Genomic DNA, 19,283 nt, shown 5'->3' on the forward strand with positions numbered 1-19,283 from the left:
TACATAATACAGACTGATTAGAGCTATGGACACCTGAGGGTTATAAAAGCATATGTCTGTCTCGTATGTAGCTGCGCTGGGCTTTGGCACCCCAAATATCCAGCAGTTAGATAGATGGATAGATAGATAGATACTTTATTCATCCCGAGGGAAATGTTAGGCATCCAGTAGCTTATACGTACACACATATACACACATATCTCACGCACATAAAGATCAAAATCACTCACGGAAAAGTAAGAAATAAAGCGTGTGTGAAGTGATTACAAAGGCCTAGTAGGGACTGGCCCTGTGCTATGTCCAAATATCCAGCAGTTGTAACGTCAGTCACCGTGGAATTGGCCACATAACGATGAGAACAGACCATTCAGCCCAGCAGTGCTCGCCTGAAGTGTCCCTACTGCTTAGTTTGCCTAAAACCCAGATGGTATCCAGCACCTTATCGAGCCTGCTCTCGAAAAAACCAAGCGTGTCTTTTTTTTCATGTCTTTTGGGGAGTGTGATTATCACCCATATCCGTGGCAGTGGTCTTTTTCTTAAATCTTCTCCTCTTTTTAAAGACATACCTGCTGACTTGCACCCGGTCGCTTCTGAGTTTCTGCTTCGCAGCGGCGGGACGGACGACTGATCCTAGACCAGCGGAAAAAAGGGGAGATCTCAAGTTGGCAGTGCTGGGACGTGCTGTATTTTAAATATTTTCGTCCCATGAGAGCACCAGCTGCATTCTTACAGAACACTGACAAACTTATCGGTGATATTGCGTGTCATAACTCTCCTTGAGTCTGCAGGAATGTTTTGAAACATAAAGAGCATTAAGAAGTGTATCAAATGCCAATTTAACCTCGGTCTTTTTCATGCCGGTGGACTGTCTCTTGGGAAGGAGAGCTCGCAAACGGAAAACCACAAACAGAACGGCCACTTGCAGACAGATTTTTATATTTGGAAAAACATTTAGTCTTGAGGGTTTTTTGAAGGCTAACGTAAACGGCTTTGGCATCTAAAGAGCTATTGATAAAACACGCTCCGTCAAGCATTTATTTATTTTTTACGTCGAGAGCAGTCTTTAAGAAGGTCCTCGGCTGCCTTCCCTGTTGCTTATCGTTTCGCGGGATCCGGAACTGTCCGCCGCGCTGGATGAGGTGGTCGATAGATAAGCCAGAAGTCCTCTGGAGGAGCCGGTTCTTTTGAAGAAGTTTAAACGGGGCTAAGCACTTTGAAAATCATCCTGACTGCAGACCAGACGGGAGGGAAGCAGAGATACAGCTACGCAGCAATGGATGAAAGTCTGTGTGTGATGGGAATCCAGTCACTTCCACCTTTGAAGTCATAGTAACACCCCATGATTCTGCGGTCATAGTAACACCCCATGATTCTGTGGTCACAGTAACACCCCATGATTCTGTGGTCATAGTAACACCCCATGATTCTGTGGTCATAGTAACACCCCATGATTCTGTGGTCACAGTAACACCCCATGATTATGTGGTCATAGTAACACCCCATGATTCTGTGGTCATAGTAACACCCCATGATTATGTGGTCATAGTAACACCCCATGATTCTGTGGTCATAGTAACACCCCATGATTCTGTGGTCACAGTAACACCCCATGATTCTGTGGTCATAGTAACACCCCATGATTCTGTGGTCACAGTAACACCCCATGATTCTGTTGTCATAGTAACACCCCATGATTCTGTGGTCACAGTAACACCCCATGATTCTGTTGTCATAGTAACACCCCATGATTCTGTGGTCACAGTAACACCCCATGATTCTGTGGTCATAGTAACACCCCATGATTCTGTGGTCACAGTAACACCCCATGATTCTGTGGTCATAGTAACACCCCATGACTCTGTGGTCACAGTAACACCCCATGATTCTGTTGTCATAGTAACACCCCATGATTCTGTGGTCACAGTAACACCCCATGATTCTGTTGTCATAGTAACACCCCATGATTCTGTGGTCACAGTAACACCCCATGATTCTGTTGTCACAGTAACACCCCATGACTATGTGGTCACAGTAACACCCCATGACTATGTGGTCACAGTAACACCCCATGACTATGTGGTCATAGTAACACCCCATGACTATGTGGTCATAGTAACACCCCATGATTCTGTGGTCATAGTAACACCCCATGACTCTGTTGTCATAGTAACACCCCACGATTCTGTGGTCACAGTAACACCCCATGATTCTGTGGTCACAGTGAAAGCACATGACAACACATTACCCTGCCCCCATTAAATCACCTACTTAGTGCAGGTATAAGAAGGGTTTCTTTTAGCTCTGCACTCCAATGTGCTGGAGTACTGAGCCAAACGAACAGACGTTGTATCACTGTCCAAATACTTACAGACTGCGCCTCATTTAAGATGATGTTGCAAAAAGGGCGCTGGGTGGCCTGTAGCGTAGTGGTTAAGGTAAATGACTAGTACCCCTCAGGTCGGTGGTTCTAATCCCCGGTGTAGCCACAATAAGATCTGCACAGCCGCTGGGCCCTTGAGCAAGGCCCTTAACCCTGCATTGCTCCAGGGGAGGATTGTCTCCTGCTTAGTCTAATCAACTGCACGTCGCTCTGGATAAGAGCGTCTGCCAAATGCCAATAATGTAATGTAATGTAAAAAAGACATCGCCCTTCAAACCCCACCATGCCTGGCCCACAGCAGTACAGAGAGCAACACCATAAGAGAGGGAAAAAACCCCCCCCCACAGAAACGACCGTCTGGGGCGGCACGTTTAGCGCCGATAGCGTGTTCTCCAGAGTAAATAACGGCGGGGCGAACGCGGTTTTAAACGCGCCGAACGCGGCGATGGCATTGTGTGGCTTCCTGGAGGTAACGGCTGACATGCCGTCCGCTGCGCTCAGCCTCCCGGAGGCCGTTACGCGGGAGGAAAAGCGCCGTTTCTCGCTCCCGCTGCAGTGCCCCGCGTACTCCCGCCGTTCAGGGGCTCCGCTTCCCCGCTACTCGTGAAGAATTATTCCGTTTATCTGCCCGGGGGGGACGGATTACGGCCATGGGCGTCGCCCTCAGCGCGCTGTCCGTTCACAACACCGCAAAATACGCCGACCGCAAATGACGAGCCGTGTGGGGCTTGGTAGAGGGCGATTTCGGGCCTGCGCCGAAACGCTCCCCCGAAGGCTGTGGGGACAGTGGGACCTGGGGGCAGCCTGGAGCCTCGCGGTGGTGCTGGGCCTGGGGCCTGGAAGTCTGGCGGTTGAAAGCCCCCCGGTGTAGCCACCATTAGATCTGCTGGGCAGCTCCAGGGGGGATTGGTCCCTTGCTCAGTTTAATCAACTGTGACTCAAGTTTTTTTTGTTCTTGTTGTTGATAAAAACAATCAAAAGCACCAAAAAATGTATACATTTTCGGATAAGATTACATTACATTACATTACATGACATTAATGGCATTTGGCAGAAGCTCTTATCCAGAGCGACGTACAGTTGATTAGACTACGCAGGAGTCAATCCTGGAGCAATGCAGGGTTAAGGGCCTTGCTCGAGGGCCCAACGGCTGTGCGGATCTTATTGTGGCTACACCGGGATTAGAACTACCGACCATGCGTGTCCCAGTCATTTACCTTAACCACTACGCTACAGGCAGCCCTATAAGATGTAGAGGTGGGTTTCTCTCTGACAGTGATGTAGGGGTGGGTTTCTCTCTGATGGTGATGTGGGGGTGGGTTTCTCTCTGACAGTGATGTAGGGGTGGGTTTCTCTCTGACGATGATGTAGGGGTGGGTTTCTCTCTGACAGTGATGTAGGGGTGGGTTTCTCTCTGACAGTGATGTAGGGGTGGGTTTCTCTCTGACAGTGATGTAGAGGTGGGTTTCTCTCTGACAGTGATGTAGGGGTGGGTTTCTCTCTGACAGTGATGTAGGGGTGGGTTTCTCTCTGACAGTGATGTAGGGGTGGGTTTCTCTCTGACAGTGATGTAGAGGTGGGTTTCTCTCTGACAGTGATGTAGGGGTGGGTTTCTCTCTGACAGTGATGTAGAGGTGGGTTTCTCTCTGACAGTGATGTAGGGGTGGGTTTCTCTCTGACAGTGATGTAGGGGTGGGTTTCTCTCTGACAGTGATGTAGAGGTGGGTTTCTCTCTGACAGTGATGTAGGGGTGGGTTTCTCTCTGACGGTGATGTAGGGGTGGGTTTCTCTCTGACAGTGATGTAGGGGTGGGTTTCTCTCTGACGGTGATGTAGGGGTGGGTTTCTCTCTGACGCTGGTTTCTCTCTGACAGTGATGTAGGGGTGGGTTTTTCTCTGACAGTGATGTAGAGGTGGGTTTCTCTCTGACGGTGATGTAGAGGTGGGTTTCTCTCTGACGCTGGTTTCTCTCTGGTCCCCGCAGTATCCCGGGCTCAGCGGTGTGTGCCTTCGACATGCAGCAGCTGGCCCGCGTGTTTGAGGGCCGCTTCAAGGAGCAGAAGTCCCCAGAGTCCATCTGGACCCCGGTGCCCGACGAGCTGGTGCCCAAACCCAGGTACACAAATCCCCGCCGGCCCCGGTGTCCCCGTGTCCCGGTGTCCGACCTGACCGCTCTGCCGTTTTAATGTTCCGTGAGCGTTCTGTCACTCCGAGATCCTATTTCCCTTGTACTGTGATGTCACTCTGATGTTCTGTCTCCCTAGTGTTCTATCACTCCGAGATCCTATTTCCCTTGTACTGTGATGTCACTCTGATGTTCTGTCTCCCTAGTGTTCTATCACTCCGAGATCCTATTTCCCCTGTACTGTGATGTCACTCTGATGTTCTGTCTCCCTAGTGTTCTGTCACTCTGTGATTCATTTTCTTTCGCCTTTGTGTCGCATCACCGAGGTTCCAAGACAGCGGTAATGACTGAGACTCTCACACTGAGACTCTGGAGATAGACAGCGGTAATGACTGTGACTCTCACACTGAGACTCTGGAGATAGACAGCGGTAATGACTGAGACTCTCACACTGAGACTCTGGAGATAGACAGCAGTAATGACTGAGACTCTCACACTGAGACTCTGGAGATAGATAACGGTAATGACCGAGACTCCCACACTGAGACTCTGGAGATAGACAGGGGTAATGACTGAGACTCTGACACTGAGACTCTGGAGATAGATGGCGGTAATGACTGAGACTCTCACACTGAGACTCTGGCAATAGACAGGCGTAATGACTGAGACTCTCACACTGAGACTCTGGAGATAGACGGCGGTAATGACTGAGAGTCTCACACTGAGACTCTGGAGATTGACAGCGGTAATGACTGAGACTCTCACACTGAGACTCTGGAGATAGATGGTGGTAAAGACTGAGACTCTCACACTGAGACTCTGGAGATAGATGGTGGTAAAGACTGAGACTCTCACACTGAGACTCTGGAGATAGATGGTGGTAAAGACTGAGACTCTCACACTGAGACTCTGGAGATAGATAACGGTAATGACCGAGACTCCCACACTGAGACTCTGGAGATAGACAGCGGTAATGACTGAGACTCTCACACTGAGACTCTGGAGATAGACAGCAGTAATGACTGTGACTCTCGCACTGTCCTCAGGCCGGGTGGCTGTGCCGTCCAGGGCTCCAGGTTCAACTCCTCCAACGTGTTTCCCGATGAGGTGCTGAACTTCGTGAAGACGCACCCCCTGATGGACGAGGCTGTGCCTTCCCTGGGCCAGAGGCCCTGGATAGTGAAGACCATGGTCAGGTGAGACTCACTGGGACAGAGGCCCTGGATGTGTGTGTGTGTGTGTGTGCAGACATTGTGAGTGAGTCTTGCTGTCTCTCTCTCCTCTCCCTCAGGTACCAGCTGAATAAGATGGTGGTGGTGGTGTGTGTGTGTGTGTATGTGTGTGTGTGTGTAGGTGTGTGTGTGTGTGTGTGTGTGTGTGTGTGTGTGCAGACATTGTGAGTGAGTCTTGCTGTCTCTCTCTCCTCTCCCTCAGGTACCAGCTGAATAAGATGGTGGTGGACACAGAGGCCGGGCCCCACAGGAACCAGACGGTCCTCTTCCTGGGCTCCACCAAAGGAACCGTGCTGAAGTTCCTCATGATCCCCGCCCGCGACCGCTCCATCGCCGGGGGCAACATCTTCCTGGAGGAGCTGGAGGGCTACAACCGGGAGAAGTGAGTCGCCTCGCCCCCCTCCCACTCCCCTCGCCTCCCCTCCCGAAATGAGCAGGGTGCCCTGGTTTGACAGATCGGCTGTGCCGCCCCGTGCAGAGAAGCATAAGGAGGACTCCGGGATCCAAACAGATGGGCTATTACGACTTATCATCCTTCACTCAAAGCAATTATCAAATTTCAACAGATCTGAGCGTGTTTATTAGCCGCTGTCAGAACCGCTGATTGGCTTTCCTTTTTTCTCTCCCCTCGTCCCGTCTCCCTCTGAAGGCCACGTCGCTCCTCTGTTCTTTTGTCTCGTCTGCTTTTTTGGCGGCTCGCTCCGTCGGCGAGTCGAGAGCGGAAAGTTTTCCTGGAGTTTCCGGGGCTTTAGTTTTCGGCTTTGAGCGCCGAGCCAAGATGGCAGGCGACTGCCTGTCTGTGGAGACCCCCGGGGACAACGTCTCCCGAGTGTCTCCCCCGATAATCCCGCTGGATCCTGATCCCGTGCGCTTTCCTCGAAACGTTTATCGCACACGAATCTACCCGCTCCCACGGTTTATGTACTCAACAGTGTCAAACGCCGACCTGTTTCCAATCAACGTTTGTCCTTAACTCTGAATAACAATGCTCGTATTTCAGCGGTTTTTTGAGTTTGCCGTAGCGGGCTCTCTGCATTGGAGGAAGTGCCACTTGCAGTCAATTGCATTAGAGGTCAAAGGGCAGGTGTTGATCAAATCCAGGCCATTTTGAAAATGCGGCTGAGCAGAACTTGAGATGTGGTAAGAGGAGAGCAATGAAGCGGATTCTGATCTATGAAATCTCCTGAGACTGCAGACGACTCCAACAGGGGCGTCCGTTCTCACCAATGTTCAGATGAAATAAATTACATTTTTGGTTAATAACACGTTAACAACGTTCTCGGGGATTGCAAGCAACCGACATGTAAAGGCTGGTCAAAAATATTTATGATCTTAAACGCTGATTGGCTGAGACTGTGTTCTACATTGATTGTGATTCCAATACAGTAACACAGCTATTCAACGACATCGTTTGTGAGCAGTTTAACTCTGCACACAAACCCTTACTTCAAAGTAATATTTACAAATAAATAATATTGTGTCAGCACTGCTTTGTGTCATTCCTGCCCAACAACACCCCTGCAGCACAGCAGTGTTCCTCCCATAACACGGCTACAACAGAATTATCCACCCGGTTCTGTTGCGGTCTGTGTGTTGTGTGAGGTTATGGACCCAGTTCTGTTGCGGTTCAGGGATGGTGTGTGAGGTTATGGATCTGGTTCTGTTACGGTTCAGGTGTGGTATGTGATGTTACAGATCCAGATCCGGTCCAGATGTGTTGTGTGATGTTATAGACCCAGTTCTGTTGTGGTCCAGGTGTGTGATGGTATATTATTGACCCGGCTCTGTAGCGGTCCAGGTGTGTTGTGGGATGTTATAGACCCAGTTCTGCTGCGGTTCAGGGATGGTGTGTGACGTTACGGATCCGGTTCTGTTGGGGTCCAGGTGTGTTGTGCTATATTATTGACCCGGTTCTGTTGCGGTCCAGGTGTGTTGTGCTATATTATTGACCCGGTTCTGTTGGGGTCCAGGTGTGTTGTGCTATATTATTGACCCGGTTCTGTTGCGGTCCAGGTGTGTTGTGCTATATTATTGTCCCGGTTCTGTTGCGGTCCAGGTGTGTTGTGCTATATTATTGACCCGGTTCTGTTGCGGTCCAGGTGTGTTGTGCTATATTATTGACCCAGTTCTGTTGCGGTCCAGGTGCGTTGTGCTATATTATTGACCCGGTTCTGTTGCGGTCCAGGTGCGTTGTGCTATATTATTGACCCGGTTCTGTTGCGGTCCAGGTGCGTTGTGCTATATTATTGACCCGGTTCTGTTGCGGTCCAGGTGTGTTCTGCTATATTATTGACCCGGTTCTGTTGCGGTCCAGGTGCGTTGTGCTATATTATTGACCCGGTTCTGTTGCGGTCCAGGTGCGTTGTGCTATATTATTGACCCGGTTCTGTTGCGGTCCAGGTGCGTTGTGCTATATTATTGACCCGGTTCTGTTGCGGTCCAGGTGCGTTGTGCTATATTATTGACCCGGTTCTGTTGCGGTCCAGGTGCGTTGTGCTATATTATTGACCCGGTTCTGTTGCGGTCCAGGTGCGTTGTGCTATATTATTGACCCGGTTCTGTTGCGGTCCAGGTGCGTTGTGCTATATTATTGACCCGGTTCTGTTGCGGTCCAGGTGTGTTGTGCTATATTATTGACCCGCTTCTGTTGCGGTCCAGGTGTGTTGTGCTATATTATTGACCCGGTTCTGTTGGGGTCCAGGTGTGTTGTGCTATATTATTGACCCGGTTCTGTTGCGGTCCAGGTGTGTTGTGCTATATTATTGACCCGGTTCTGTTGCGGTCCAGGTGCGTTGTGCTATATTATTGACCCGGTTCTGTTGCGGTCCAGGTGCGTTGTGCTATATTATTGACCCGGTTCTGTTGCGGTCCAGGTGTGTTCTGCTATATTATTGACCCGGTTCTGTTGCGGTCCAGGTGCGTTGTGCTATATTATTGACCCGGTTCTGTTGCGGTCCAGGTGTGTGGTGCTATATTATTGACCCGGTTCTGTTGCGGTCCAGGTGCGTTGTGCTATATTATTGACCCGGTTCTGTTGGGGTCCAGGTGCGTTGTGCTATATTATTGACCCGGTTCTGTTGCGGTCCAGGTGCGTTGTGCTATATTATTGACCCGGTTCTGTTGCGGTCCAGGTGTGTTGTGCTATATTATTGACCCGGTTCTGTTGCGGTCCAGGTGTGTTCTGCTATATTATTGACCCGGTTCTGTTGCGGTCCAGGTGCGTTGTGCTATATTATTGACCCGGTTCTGTTGCGGTCCAGGTGCGTTGTGCTATATTATTGACCCGGTTCTGTTGCGGTCCAGGTGCGTTGTGCTATATTATTGACCCGATTCTGTTGCGGTCCAGGTGGGTTGTGCTATATTATTGACCCGGTTCTGTTGCGGTCCAGGTGCGGTGAGGACTCTCCCCAGGCCCGGCAGCTGCTGTCCCTGACCCTGGACCGACCCAGCCACTCCCTGCTCCTGGCGTTCTCCTCCTGCGTGGTCCGGGTTCCCGTGGCCCGATGCCAGCTCTTCTCCCGCTGCATGAAGTGAGTCGCCGCGGCAACGGCCCAAACCACACCGCGCCCAGACGAACACCCTCAGTCCAGCACTGTGCCAAAGCACTCTCCAAATAACACCTCACTCACCCACCGCACTGAACTACCAGCCTGCGCTCCAAACAACACTCCCAATCTCACACCGCACTGAACTACCAACCTGCACTCCAAACAACACTCCCAATCTCACACCGCACTGAACTACCAACCTGCACTCCAAACAACACTCCCAATCTCACACCGCACTGAACTACCAGCCTGCCCTCCAAACAACACTCCCAATCTCACACCGCACTGAACTACCAACCTGCACTCCAAACAACACTCCCAATCTCACACCGCACTGAACTACCAACCTGCGCTCCAAACAACACTCCCAATCTCACACCGCACTGAACTACCAACCTGCGCTCCAAACAACACTCCCTAACACTCACACCGCACTGAACTACCAACCTGCACTCCAAACAACACTCCCAATCTCACACCGCACTGAACTACCAACCTGCACTCCAAACAACACTCCCAATCTCACACCGCACTGAACTACCAACCTGCGCTCCAAACAACACTCCCAATCTCACACCGCACTGAACTACCAACCTGCACTCCAAACAACACTCCCTAACACTCACACCGCACTGAACTACCAACCTGCACTCCAAACAACACTCCCAATCTCACACCGCACTGAACTACCAACCTGCACTCCAAACAACACTCCCCATCTCACACCGCACTGAACTACCAACCTGCACTCCAAACAACACTCCCAATCTCACACCGCACTGAACTACCAGCCTGCACTCCCCAACACCCACACTGCACTGATTCGGGCCTGTTTCCCGAAGCCGGGTTAATGAGTTAGCTGGATAACTGCTCTGACTAAAACCCTGAACCCTCCCAAATCTGCAACGTGGACAGATTTTTACCTGAACAGCACAGTTATCCAGCTAACTTAATAATCCTGCTTCCTGGAACATCCCCCTGCTCTGAAAATAGCCAGCACTCCCCGCTACGTGTCCCGTGTGTGATTGTGTGGGTGTGTGTGTGTGTGTGTGTGTGTGTGTGTGCCAAACTCATTCTCCCTGCATCCCCTGGTCTTGCAGGAACTGCATCGCGTCCCGGGACCCGTACTGTGGCTGGACTCGCGGCAGCACCTGCTCTTTCCTGCGGCCGGGCACCAGGTAAGACCGCCTGCAGGTGGGCATCGCCCCTGCTGCTTCTCCCGCTGCTGCTGGAGGTCACTCTGCCATCGTGCATTCTGGGAAACGTAGTTTCCGCTGCGGTTATGACACAGGGTGGTGATCGCTGTCTGTACTGGGTGATGGGCTGCAGGAACTCTGTTGCTCTGGTGTGTGTGTGTGTGTGTGTGCGTGTGTGTGCAGCACACGTGTGTATGTTTAGACTAAAGTCTAGAAATGCTCACATATGCACATATACACGTACAAATACACATAAATGCAAGCAAGCATGCACACACATAAGCAAACACATACGCACACAAATGCTACGCAACACACATGCGCACACACATCCACACACACACACACACACACACACAGACACATTCGCGCACACACACACACACACTCACACACACATGCGCACACACAATCACAAAGTATCACTCCTAATATAAGCTCCCACCCGGCACTGCCTCCGAAATCGATGCTAGATCGACCTGGCAGTAGTTTGGACATAAATAGTATTTATGAAACTGAAAAGGTGTGTCTGGAGGACTCGCAAACTGAATAATAATGATCATAAGCCACGTGAATTCGATACAGATAATATTGGAAAAGAAATTACTTCAAAAGAAAAGACTGCAATGATTATTTTCAGTCCTTTTCTGTCCGCATTGTCCTCCTCTTCAAACCTTTCTCCGCACTATAACCTCCGCCATTGCACCTTTGCAGGACTGCAATATGCTGCAAAAACATTCATATAAAATTACCAAGGCATTGTAACTCTCCACAATGAATAAGCAGGTATACAAATGATTGGTGCATTCAGATACTGCGCAGCATTTTAAATGGACTTTTTGTGCGAAATGTGTTTATCGTTGTATGTTCCCAAGGCAAGCGGTCCATATATTTAAAAAATACATTTTGGGGTGTTCCGTTTCTGCGAGGGGCGTTGAAACCTGCCGTTCTGCCGGCCGGAGATAACGGCCGCGTGACGGTCTCGCCTTCCTCATTCAGCCCGTTACCGCGGTTATCTGTGCGCTCTGACTGCGTGCGGCGTCCGCCTAATACGATGAGAGTCCTCGCGGCGATTCCTAATTTGCATTCGATGCCCCGCTAAATCAAACTTTGCTGTTCCCGGCAAGGTGTGAAACCGTGTTAGTTCCAGCGAGCAAGAGAGATGGTCCAATTATTAACCCCCACTCCCAAACACACACACACACTCACACACACTCACACACACACACCCCTTCACCCCCTAGAGTGTGTGTTTAGGCCAGCGTGACATAATCAGGGGAAATATCCATCGCAGACACATAAAATTGCACGGGTCCGTTGTCATTAGCAACCCTAAGACTAGTGCTGCATTTCTGGGTATTATTAAGTATTATTCAGAATCCCGGGAACAGCGCTTGGCTGAATATTTAGCAGTTTCCCGGAGCTCATTATGCGTTCTGTTTCTTTGGTATTCACATTTCCTTTCTTTAATTACCATTTTAAATGTTAATGAGGGACAACGGGTCGTAATATCGCCTGAAAGAACGCTTTTACCGAAAACAAAATTAAATAAGAAAAAACCAACTCTAAGACACCCATACTGCAGAAAATGAGAAATATTAAAGATTAATATTATATGTTCTTTTGGGGTCTTAAGGGCAAGTTTGCTTCAAGTTAGGTTTCATAACCACTGTTTGTTTTCAAGATATTAATCTTGGCAAATATGTTAAAAGGGGAATTTCACCCTAAAAATCATTTTGGTTGTAAATACACTATGTGACCGATACTATGGTTAAAAAACGTCCGTTAAAACACTCCGGTACTGTAGATAAACTGACCGGGCGGCATGTTTGGTGTCACTGACAGCTCCACTCTCCGCACGCAGTGAGTCAGAGATGCGTTTCAGATGTAGATTTTGGCCCGAACGGTATCTGGATCAACACAGCTTTTTACCTTCCAACAGTGGAGGGATTCATATAATGCAACAAGCAAATCTCAAGCAAATCTCATTTAAAACCGTTTAGTCCACCAGGGATATACAGTCAGTGAGCCCTTTATTAGGTATTTATTAGACTTATTTTTTAGACTTCTACTGCTGTAGCCTATCCACTTAGAGCTATGATGCGTTGTGTGTTCAGAGATGCTCTTCTGCATACCACTGAAGTAATGTGTGGTTATTTGCGTGACTGTCACCTTCCTGTCAGCTTTGGCCAGTCTGGCCCTTCTCCTCTGACCTCTCTCATTAACAAGGAGTTTCTGTCTGCAGAACTGCTGCTCACTGGATTTGTTTTTGTCTTTTGCACCATTCTTTGCAAACTCTTGAGACAAGTGTGGGTGAAAATCCCAGGAAATATCCCAGTTTCTGAGATACTCAAACCACCCTGTCTGCCACCAACAATCATCCCACAGTCAAAGTTACTGAAGTTCCTGACCCGTATATACATGATTTTATGCATTGCACTGCTGCCACACAATTGGCTGATTAGATAATCTCATGAATAAGTAGGTGTTATAAAGTAAAAATGTTCCTAATAAAGTGCTCGGTGAGTGTATATTAAAAGTGGCAAAGATGACGTCTGACGTTCTGGAACGCAGGTTAGTCTCCCCTGGTGTAAAAACCTAGCGTGAGCAGTCGGCAGGGTCATGTAAAAATAAAAAAAGAGGCTAGTTTCTTTTGCTCGCCCGGGGAACGACGGCCGGAACGTTGGCGCCGCGGCATTCCGGAACGAAGGGCGACCGGACGGCCTTGTGTTTTCTCATTGGCCGCTTGGGCCCGGTTGTCACGGCGACGCGTGAACGGTGTTCTCCCCTTTCTTCCCCGCAGGCTGCCGTTCGAGCAGGATGTGGAGCGCGGAAACACCGCCCACCTCGGCGACTGCGACGGTAAGAGCGACCTCCACCGCAGCTCGGCAACCGCAGCTCGGCAACCGCAGCTTGGCAACCGCAGCTCGGCAACCGGACCGAGACAGGGCTACATTAATAGCATTCGGCAGATGCTCTTATCCAGAGCGACGTACAGTTGATTAGACTAAGCAGGAGACAGTCCTCCCCTGGAGCAATGCAGGGTTAACGGCTGTGGCAGATCTTATTGTGGCTACACCGGGGATTAGAACCAACAACCTTGCCTATCCCAGTCATTCACCTTAACCACTACACTACAGGCCGCTCTGTACATTACATTAATGGCATTTGGCAGACGCTCTTATCCAGACAAAGTGCAAAGTGCATACCCATAACCAGGGATAAGTGCGCTGAAAGACCCTAGAGGGAAGTACAATTTCAACTTCTACCTGCACAACAAAGATAAGGACCAGGGCCTATTTGATCATCAGATTTTTTATTTGCTAAAAATCTTTATAATAATATCGCACCATGCAAGTATATGAGTAAACCGCTTACGTAGCCAAACAAAACTAGCAAAGGTATCATCCTAATGACACAAGTAAATATCACAGGTAAAGACAACAGTCAAGGTTTACAGGGAGGGAGGGAGGGGCGGGGAGAGGTGCAGCTTGAAGAGGTGCTCTTCAGTCTGTGCTTGAAGGGTTGCTCTACAAATATACGATCAAGTTCAATATATCGAGTGGGGTGCTAAAATGTGGGCACCCCTGGTTTAAACGTCTGTTGCAATGAATCTGAACTCTAAATGGTATAGAGTTAAACCTCACCTTTCTGCTCATTTTAAAGCAAGATTGCATTTTATTTTCATTTTTTACTGTTTATAACTTGTGAGGAAGCCTTACCAGAACCCGGTGATTTACTTGTTAGGGCTTCAGTGAGTCAGGGGAGTATAATTCCAGGGCAGAATTTTTATTCTGAAGTCTGTCCATTCCTTCTAAAGTATCCAACTGCAGTGGCTGTTCTGTCCGGTGTTAACAAACACGGGCTCCTCTAAATCCACGGATTTCAGAGTGAAGATGGTTCATCTCCACCAAGAAGGGGAAAAAAACAAAAATTCTCTCAATGTTTCAAACTGCCTATTTCCACTGTCAGAGGCATTATTAGAAAATGGTAGATAAAAGGAACAGTTGAAGTCAAGGCCAGGTCTGGCAGACCCAAAAAAAGATTGAACGTAAGTTGAAAGCAGTGGGGTTCTAGAACGCTGGCTTGGAATCTCCGAGGGGAAAAAAATGCATTCCCAAAACAGGGTTAAGCATTTGGCAGAATGACACTGGCATGACTATCTCCGTATGACATTTCGCTGTTCGAATGCCGCCCGGCGTGTCGCCTTGTCCTCGTCACGGGTTAGCGTGACTCATGACTGGGGGGTCGGCGGGGCCACGGCATTATAAGTGCTCCGTAGATTACCGCCTAGTTTAGTCACCCGGCCTCCGATGGGCTGAGCGATAGCGGGACCGTCGGCAGACAGACTGGCGCACTGCGTAAGGCTTTTCAAACGATTGGTCTCGTCGGTGCAGTGAACGCGTTATCCGATGCTAATACGAAAGTGACATTTTCGCGATTTGGACAAATGGGAGTTTTCGCTCCAACGGTCGCGGGAGTGACGGCAAGTCGTGTGGGACGAGCTGGGAGGGATGTTTGAGCGAGGAGGGGCCTCCGTGACCGCCTGGCGCACGAGCATCGCCATCGCGTCCCGTCTCTCTCTCTCTCGGCTTTGCCCGCGGAGCGTGATCGGCGGGAATAGACATTTTTTTTTTTTTTTTTTTTTTTTTTTTTTTTCAAAGTCGAAGTGTTCTAGAACTCCACCGCTCTCAGTCACCGGCGCTGAGTGTGACATCAGCATTAGAACGCTCCGTTAGGGGCGTTCTAATCGCGTGTTTGTGACCGACCGCACGCCCCAAAAGCGGCAAGCGGCAAACCTGGCCCTTTCGAATCCAAATCCCGGCCCCTGGTTTTCTTTCCTCCCAGGTAATTAGCTGAACGATTAGTGCTCCTGATTGGCCGGACCGTCTTCGCACCGGGAGGGTGGGAAAAGCGGCGGTTCTCGGCCCTGGAGGAGGACCGTGATTGGATGATTCCCGCCTGAAAGGGTTAACATCGGCGTTTACTGTGACCGTTGCCTCCTGCCGTTATGAATCCTGACTGCCTGCGGGCGGTTAGAGTGACTGACAGCCTAGCTTTCGTGTGGGTCCATAACGTTACTGTTCTACATTGGCTCAACTGCACTTATTATCCTTGGCCTGCCTGAGGTTTTTGTCTGGAAGAAATCCATGAAATGGGAGTGTGACCTGAGAGGCACTGTACAGGCACTGTCATGAGCAGGGTCCTCCTCGCCACTAGGGGGCAGTGTCCTACTGGAGGTTTCAGGTCGCATTACTGGGCAGTGCCCTCAGGTGCCTTGGTAGACTGCCAGCTATATTAATCCATATATGAATGTGTGATAAGAGTAAGTCACCCAGAAAATGGGGCATTTCTGCTAAAAAAGATAGATGATGTAACATGCCTAATTTGTTGATGTATTAGATTTTAATTGTACCTAGAGCTCATCCAGGCTGGTGGAGCTTCATTGCACTTTTCATTCACCCCTTTTCAACCACATCCTCATACTTTAATTGGTATTAATCACAGCTGAGGTCTGTACTGTGGGGGGGCGGCATCCAGGCAACCTGCAAGTGTGAGTCAATGAAACGCTAACCGCTAAGTCCGCTAACCTTGAACTGCTAACCCTGCTAACCTGCGAGTATGAGTCAATGAAACGCTAACTGCCAAGTCCGCTAACCTTTAACTGTTAACAGCACTAACCCTTGAGTGTCACTCATTAGCACGCTAACTGCTGACTCTGCTCACCTCGGGCTGTCGGGACGTAGTGAAACTGCTGACCGCCAACTCCGCCGACCCTTTAACCGCTAACTCCGCCAAACCGCCGGACGGGGACTCGACGATAACCCGCCGTTCGGAAATTGAGTTTGAAATAATCCGATCGGGGCCGAGCTAGCGGGTCGCGGCGCGGCGTCGCGTGGAACCGGCCGCGAAATTCGAGGCGGCAGGTGATCTCCGCCGGGAACGCCGAGAACGCCGGGAGAGGGCGGGGGGGGTCGGAGCGATGTGGAATTTTCCCACCGGGGCCCTGGGCCGTCAGCTGAAGGCATTAGGCCTCTTTAGCGGGGTAATGCGCTGAGATTCGCCGGGCCGGAGGGGGGCTAGCGCGCGCGGCGAGGGCGGGCGGAGAGAGTGGAATGTCGGTCGACGCCGGCCCGCACCTGCTCACAGCGGGTTAGCGGCCCGGCTCCTTTGTGCGGCTTTCAAACGTCCGTCCGGACCGATCTGGGAAAAGTGCTTCCGTGATTGGGGCTTTTAAGCCACCCCCCCGTCCCCCCGTCCCCCGTCCCCCGTCCCCACCTCCCGAGACGGAGCCAGCCCAGTGGGAGGGGGAGTGCGGCCAATCGAAGCAGGCTCCTCGCCGACTCGAAGAAAGCGCTAGTTTCTGTGGCCCGCGGCGGTGAGTTTTATGTGCCAAACTTTCGATTTATCGCTCGGTAGTAAACTTTCCGCCCGTCCTGTGTGAAGTGTCCAGCTGCACTGGAAAATTGGGAATATTCCTTATCTGGGGCTCTTTTCTTATTCCCAGTTTTTACCCCCACATTTCGGAATGCCGAGTTGAAACAGAAGGCCCATTCCTGTCAGTGCCATTACATCCATCCATTTCCCCCAGCTCTGTGCTAGACATTACATTGCACGTCATGTCATTTGGCTGACGCTTTTATCCAAAGCGACATACAGTTGATTAGACTAAGCAGGAGACAATCCTCCCCTGGAGCAATGCAGGGTTAAGGGCCTTGCTCAAGGGCCCAACGGCTGTGCGGATCGTATTGTGGCTACACCGGGATTAGAACCACCGACCTTGCGTGTCCCAGTCATGTACCTTAACCACTACGCTACAGGATGCCCTGAGTCAGGGTCGTGGGAGGGCTTGAGCCTATCCCAGCATGCATTGGGTGAATGTGGATGTAGCCTTGTGGTTGAATCCCCAGTGTCGTCACGACAACATCCACACAGCTGTTGAGCGAGGCCCTTGACCCCCACATTGCTCCAGGGTGGATTTCCCCCCGCTCACAGTCTCAAGGGGACGTTGCTTCGGATAAAAGCGTCAGCTAAATAACACGTAATGACAGGAGTCCATCCTGGACGGGTCGACAATCCACCACAGGCCACACACCCCCGTACACTCACACACTCATAGCGCGAGGACAGTTTAGACTCTCCAGTCGGCCTGACCTGCATGTGTTTGGACTGCGGGAGGAAACCGGAGTAACCCGGAGGAAACCTGCGCGAACACGGGGAGAACATGCAAACCTTGGACCGAAAGACCCTCGATCGAGATCATTCAAATATTTGCAACCGCCTCCTGTGCCAATTTGGAAGAGGGCTCACCCCCCACCCGCCCCATGGCGCCCAGGATGGTAGCTTCCACCCGTCACTTCCTTTCAGGGGCGGAACCAGGGTCCTAAAAAGGACCGAGGTGAAGAGAGGGTGGTTTTATTACGTATTATTATGTACATACGCCTCCAGTTTAGCCTTAATGCCTAAATGCCTAAACTGTCACTGTCTTCTTTCAGTCGAGCGTATTCGGATTAAATGCTGAAATTATGTGTGTCGGCATTTTTTAAATCACCGTCGGTGTAGCCCGTTTCCTAAGTACGGGGCAGAACTTGTCCAAAGAATCACGTGGACGTGTTTGGCTTGAATCTCCAGCCTGTGTTACCCGGAGGGTAACGGGCGCTCAAACTCCACCCTTGAACGCAGAGGCGGGTTTATGGACGGCCACCCGTTCAGGAGATCACGTCACACTCCGACGAAAATAAGGTAACGTTAGTATACAGATATCACGGAACCTACCTTGGCCTGCCTGAGGTGCATTTCTTAAAGAAAAGGAAGAAAAAAAAACCCGACACATTTTCTTTTAGAAAGAGCTCCCTGACAAAGCCAGCGTCTGCGAACAGCTCAGTACAGCCGCTCTGCAGAAACAGCTCAGTACAGCCGCTCTGCAGAAACAGCACAGTACAGCCGCTCTGCAGAAACAGCACAGTACAGCCGCTCTGCAGAAACAGCTCAGTACAGCCGCTCTGCAGAAACAGCTCAGTACAGCCGCTCTGCAGAAACAGCTCAGTACAGCCGCTCTGCAGAAACAGCTCAGTACAGGCGTTCAGCGCCGCTCTGCAGAAACAGCTCAGTACAGCCGCTCTGCAGAAACAGCTCAGTACAGGCGCTCTGCAGAAACAGCTCAGTACAGGCGTTCAGCGCAGCTACACGCGGCTCGAGCGGGTTTCTCTTAACGCAGCAACCAGTTAAACGGCTGGAAAATATTCAGGAGAAATTCAGGTTAAGCATCGCACACAGGCAGGGTACCCAGGCAGCGTTATGCCTGGGAATCCAAGCTGCAGTCTCGACACTGCAAAAACAATGGCTGGCTTAACAAGCATTTTCTTTGTCTTGTAATAAGACTTAAGATGTTATTTTTATTCTCTCAAGTAGAAAATATAAGCTTGTTTTAAGTTAACTGTTTGCTTGACCAGTGAAAGTTTCTCACCCCATTGGCAGTTTTTTTTAATCTCATTTAGCAAAAAAGTAATAGAAATAAGATTTTAAGTCTAAATATAAGACTAAGATACTTGTTAAGACTGACTTTTTGTTTTTTTTTCTGCACTGTGTGTAACAAGCCTAGTTCCCTAACCATTGTACTACACTGCTGCCAATGTGTGGCAACCCATTTTTACATTACATTACATTAGTGAGTGGCATTCGACAGATGCTCTTATCCAGAGCGACGTACAGTTAATTAGACTAAGCAGGAGACAATCCTCACCTGATTCAATGCAGGGTTAAGGGCCTCGCTCAAGGACCCGACAGCTGTGTGGATCTTATT

At 50.1% G+C, this 19,283-nt stretch overlaps 1 protein-coding gene across 1 annotated transcript in view; it reads left to right on the top strand.

Moving 5' to 3' along the window:
- The window catches only part of LOC133128597 (semaphorin-6B-like), a 47,123-nt gene that overhangs the window by 14,311 nt on the left and 13,529 nt on the right, over window positions 1-19,283 (top strand). The window contains 6 exon segments of the mRNA XM_061242241.1: window positions 4,364-4,495; window positions 5,551-5,700; window positions 5,939-6,118; window positions 9,126-9,266; window positions 10,385-10,462; window positions 13,284-13,342. Coding sequence (XP_061098225.1) covers window positions 4,364-4,495; window positions 5,551-5,700; window positions 5,939-6,118; window positions 9,126-9,266; window positions 10,385-10,462; window positions 13,284-13,342 — 740 coding nt within the window.

Source organism: Conger conger, chromosome 5 (assembly GCF_963514075.1).
Source record: "Conger conger chromosome 5, fConCon1.1, whole genome shotgun sequence".
Classification (NCBI taxonomy): Eukaryota; Metazoa; Chordata; class Actinopteri; order Anguilliformes; family Congridae; genus Conger; species Conger conger.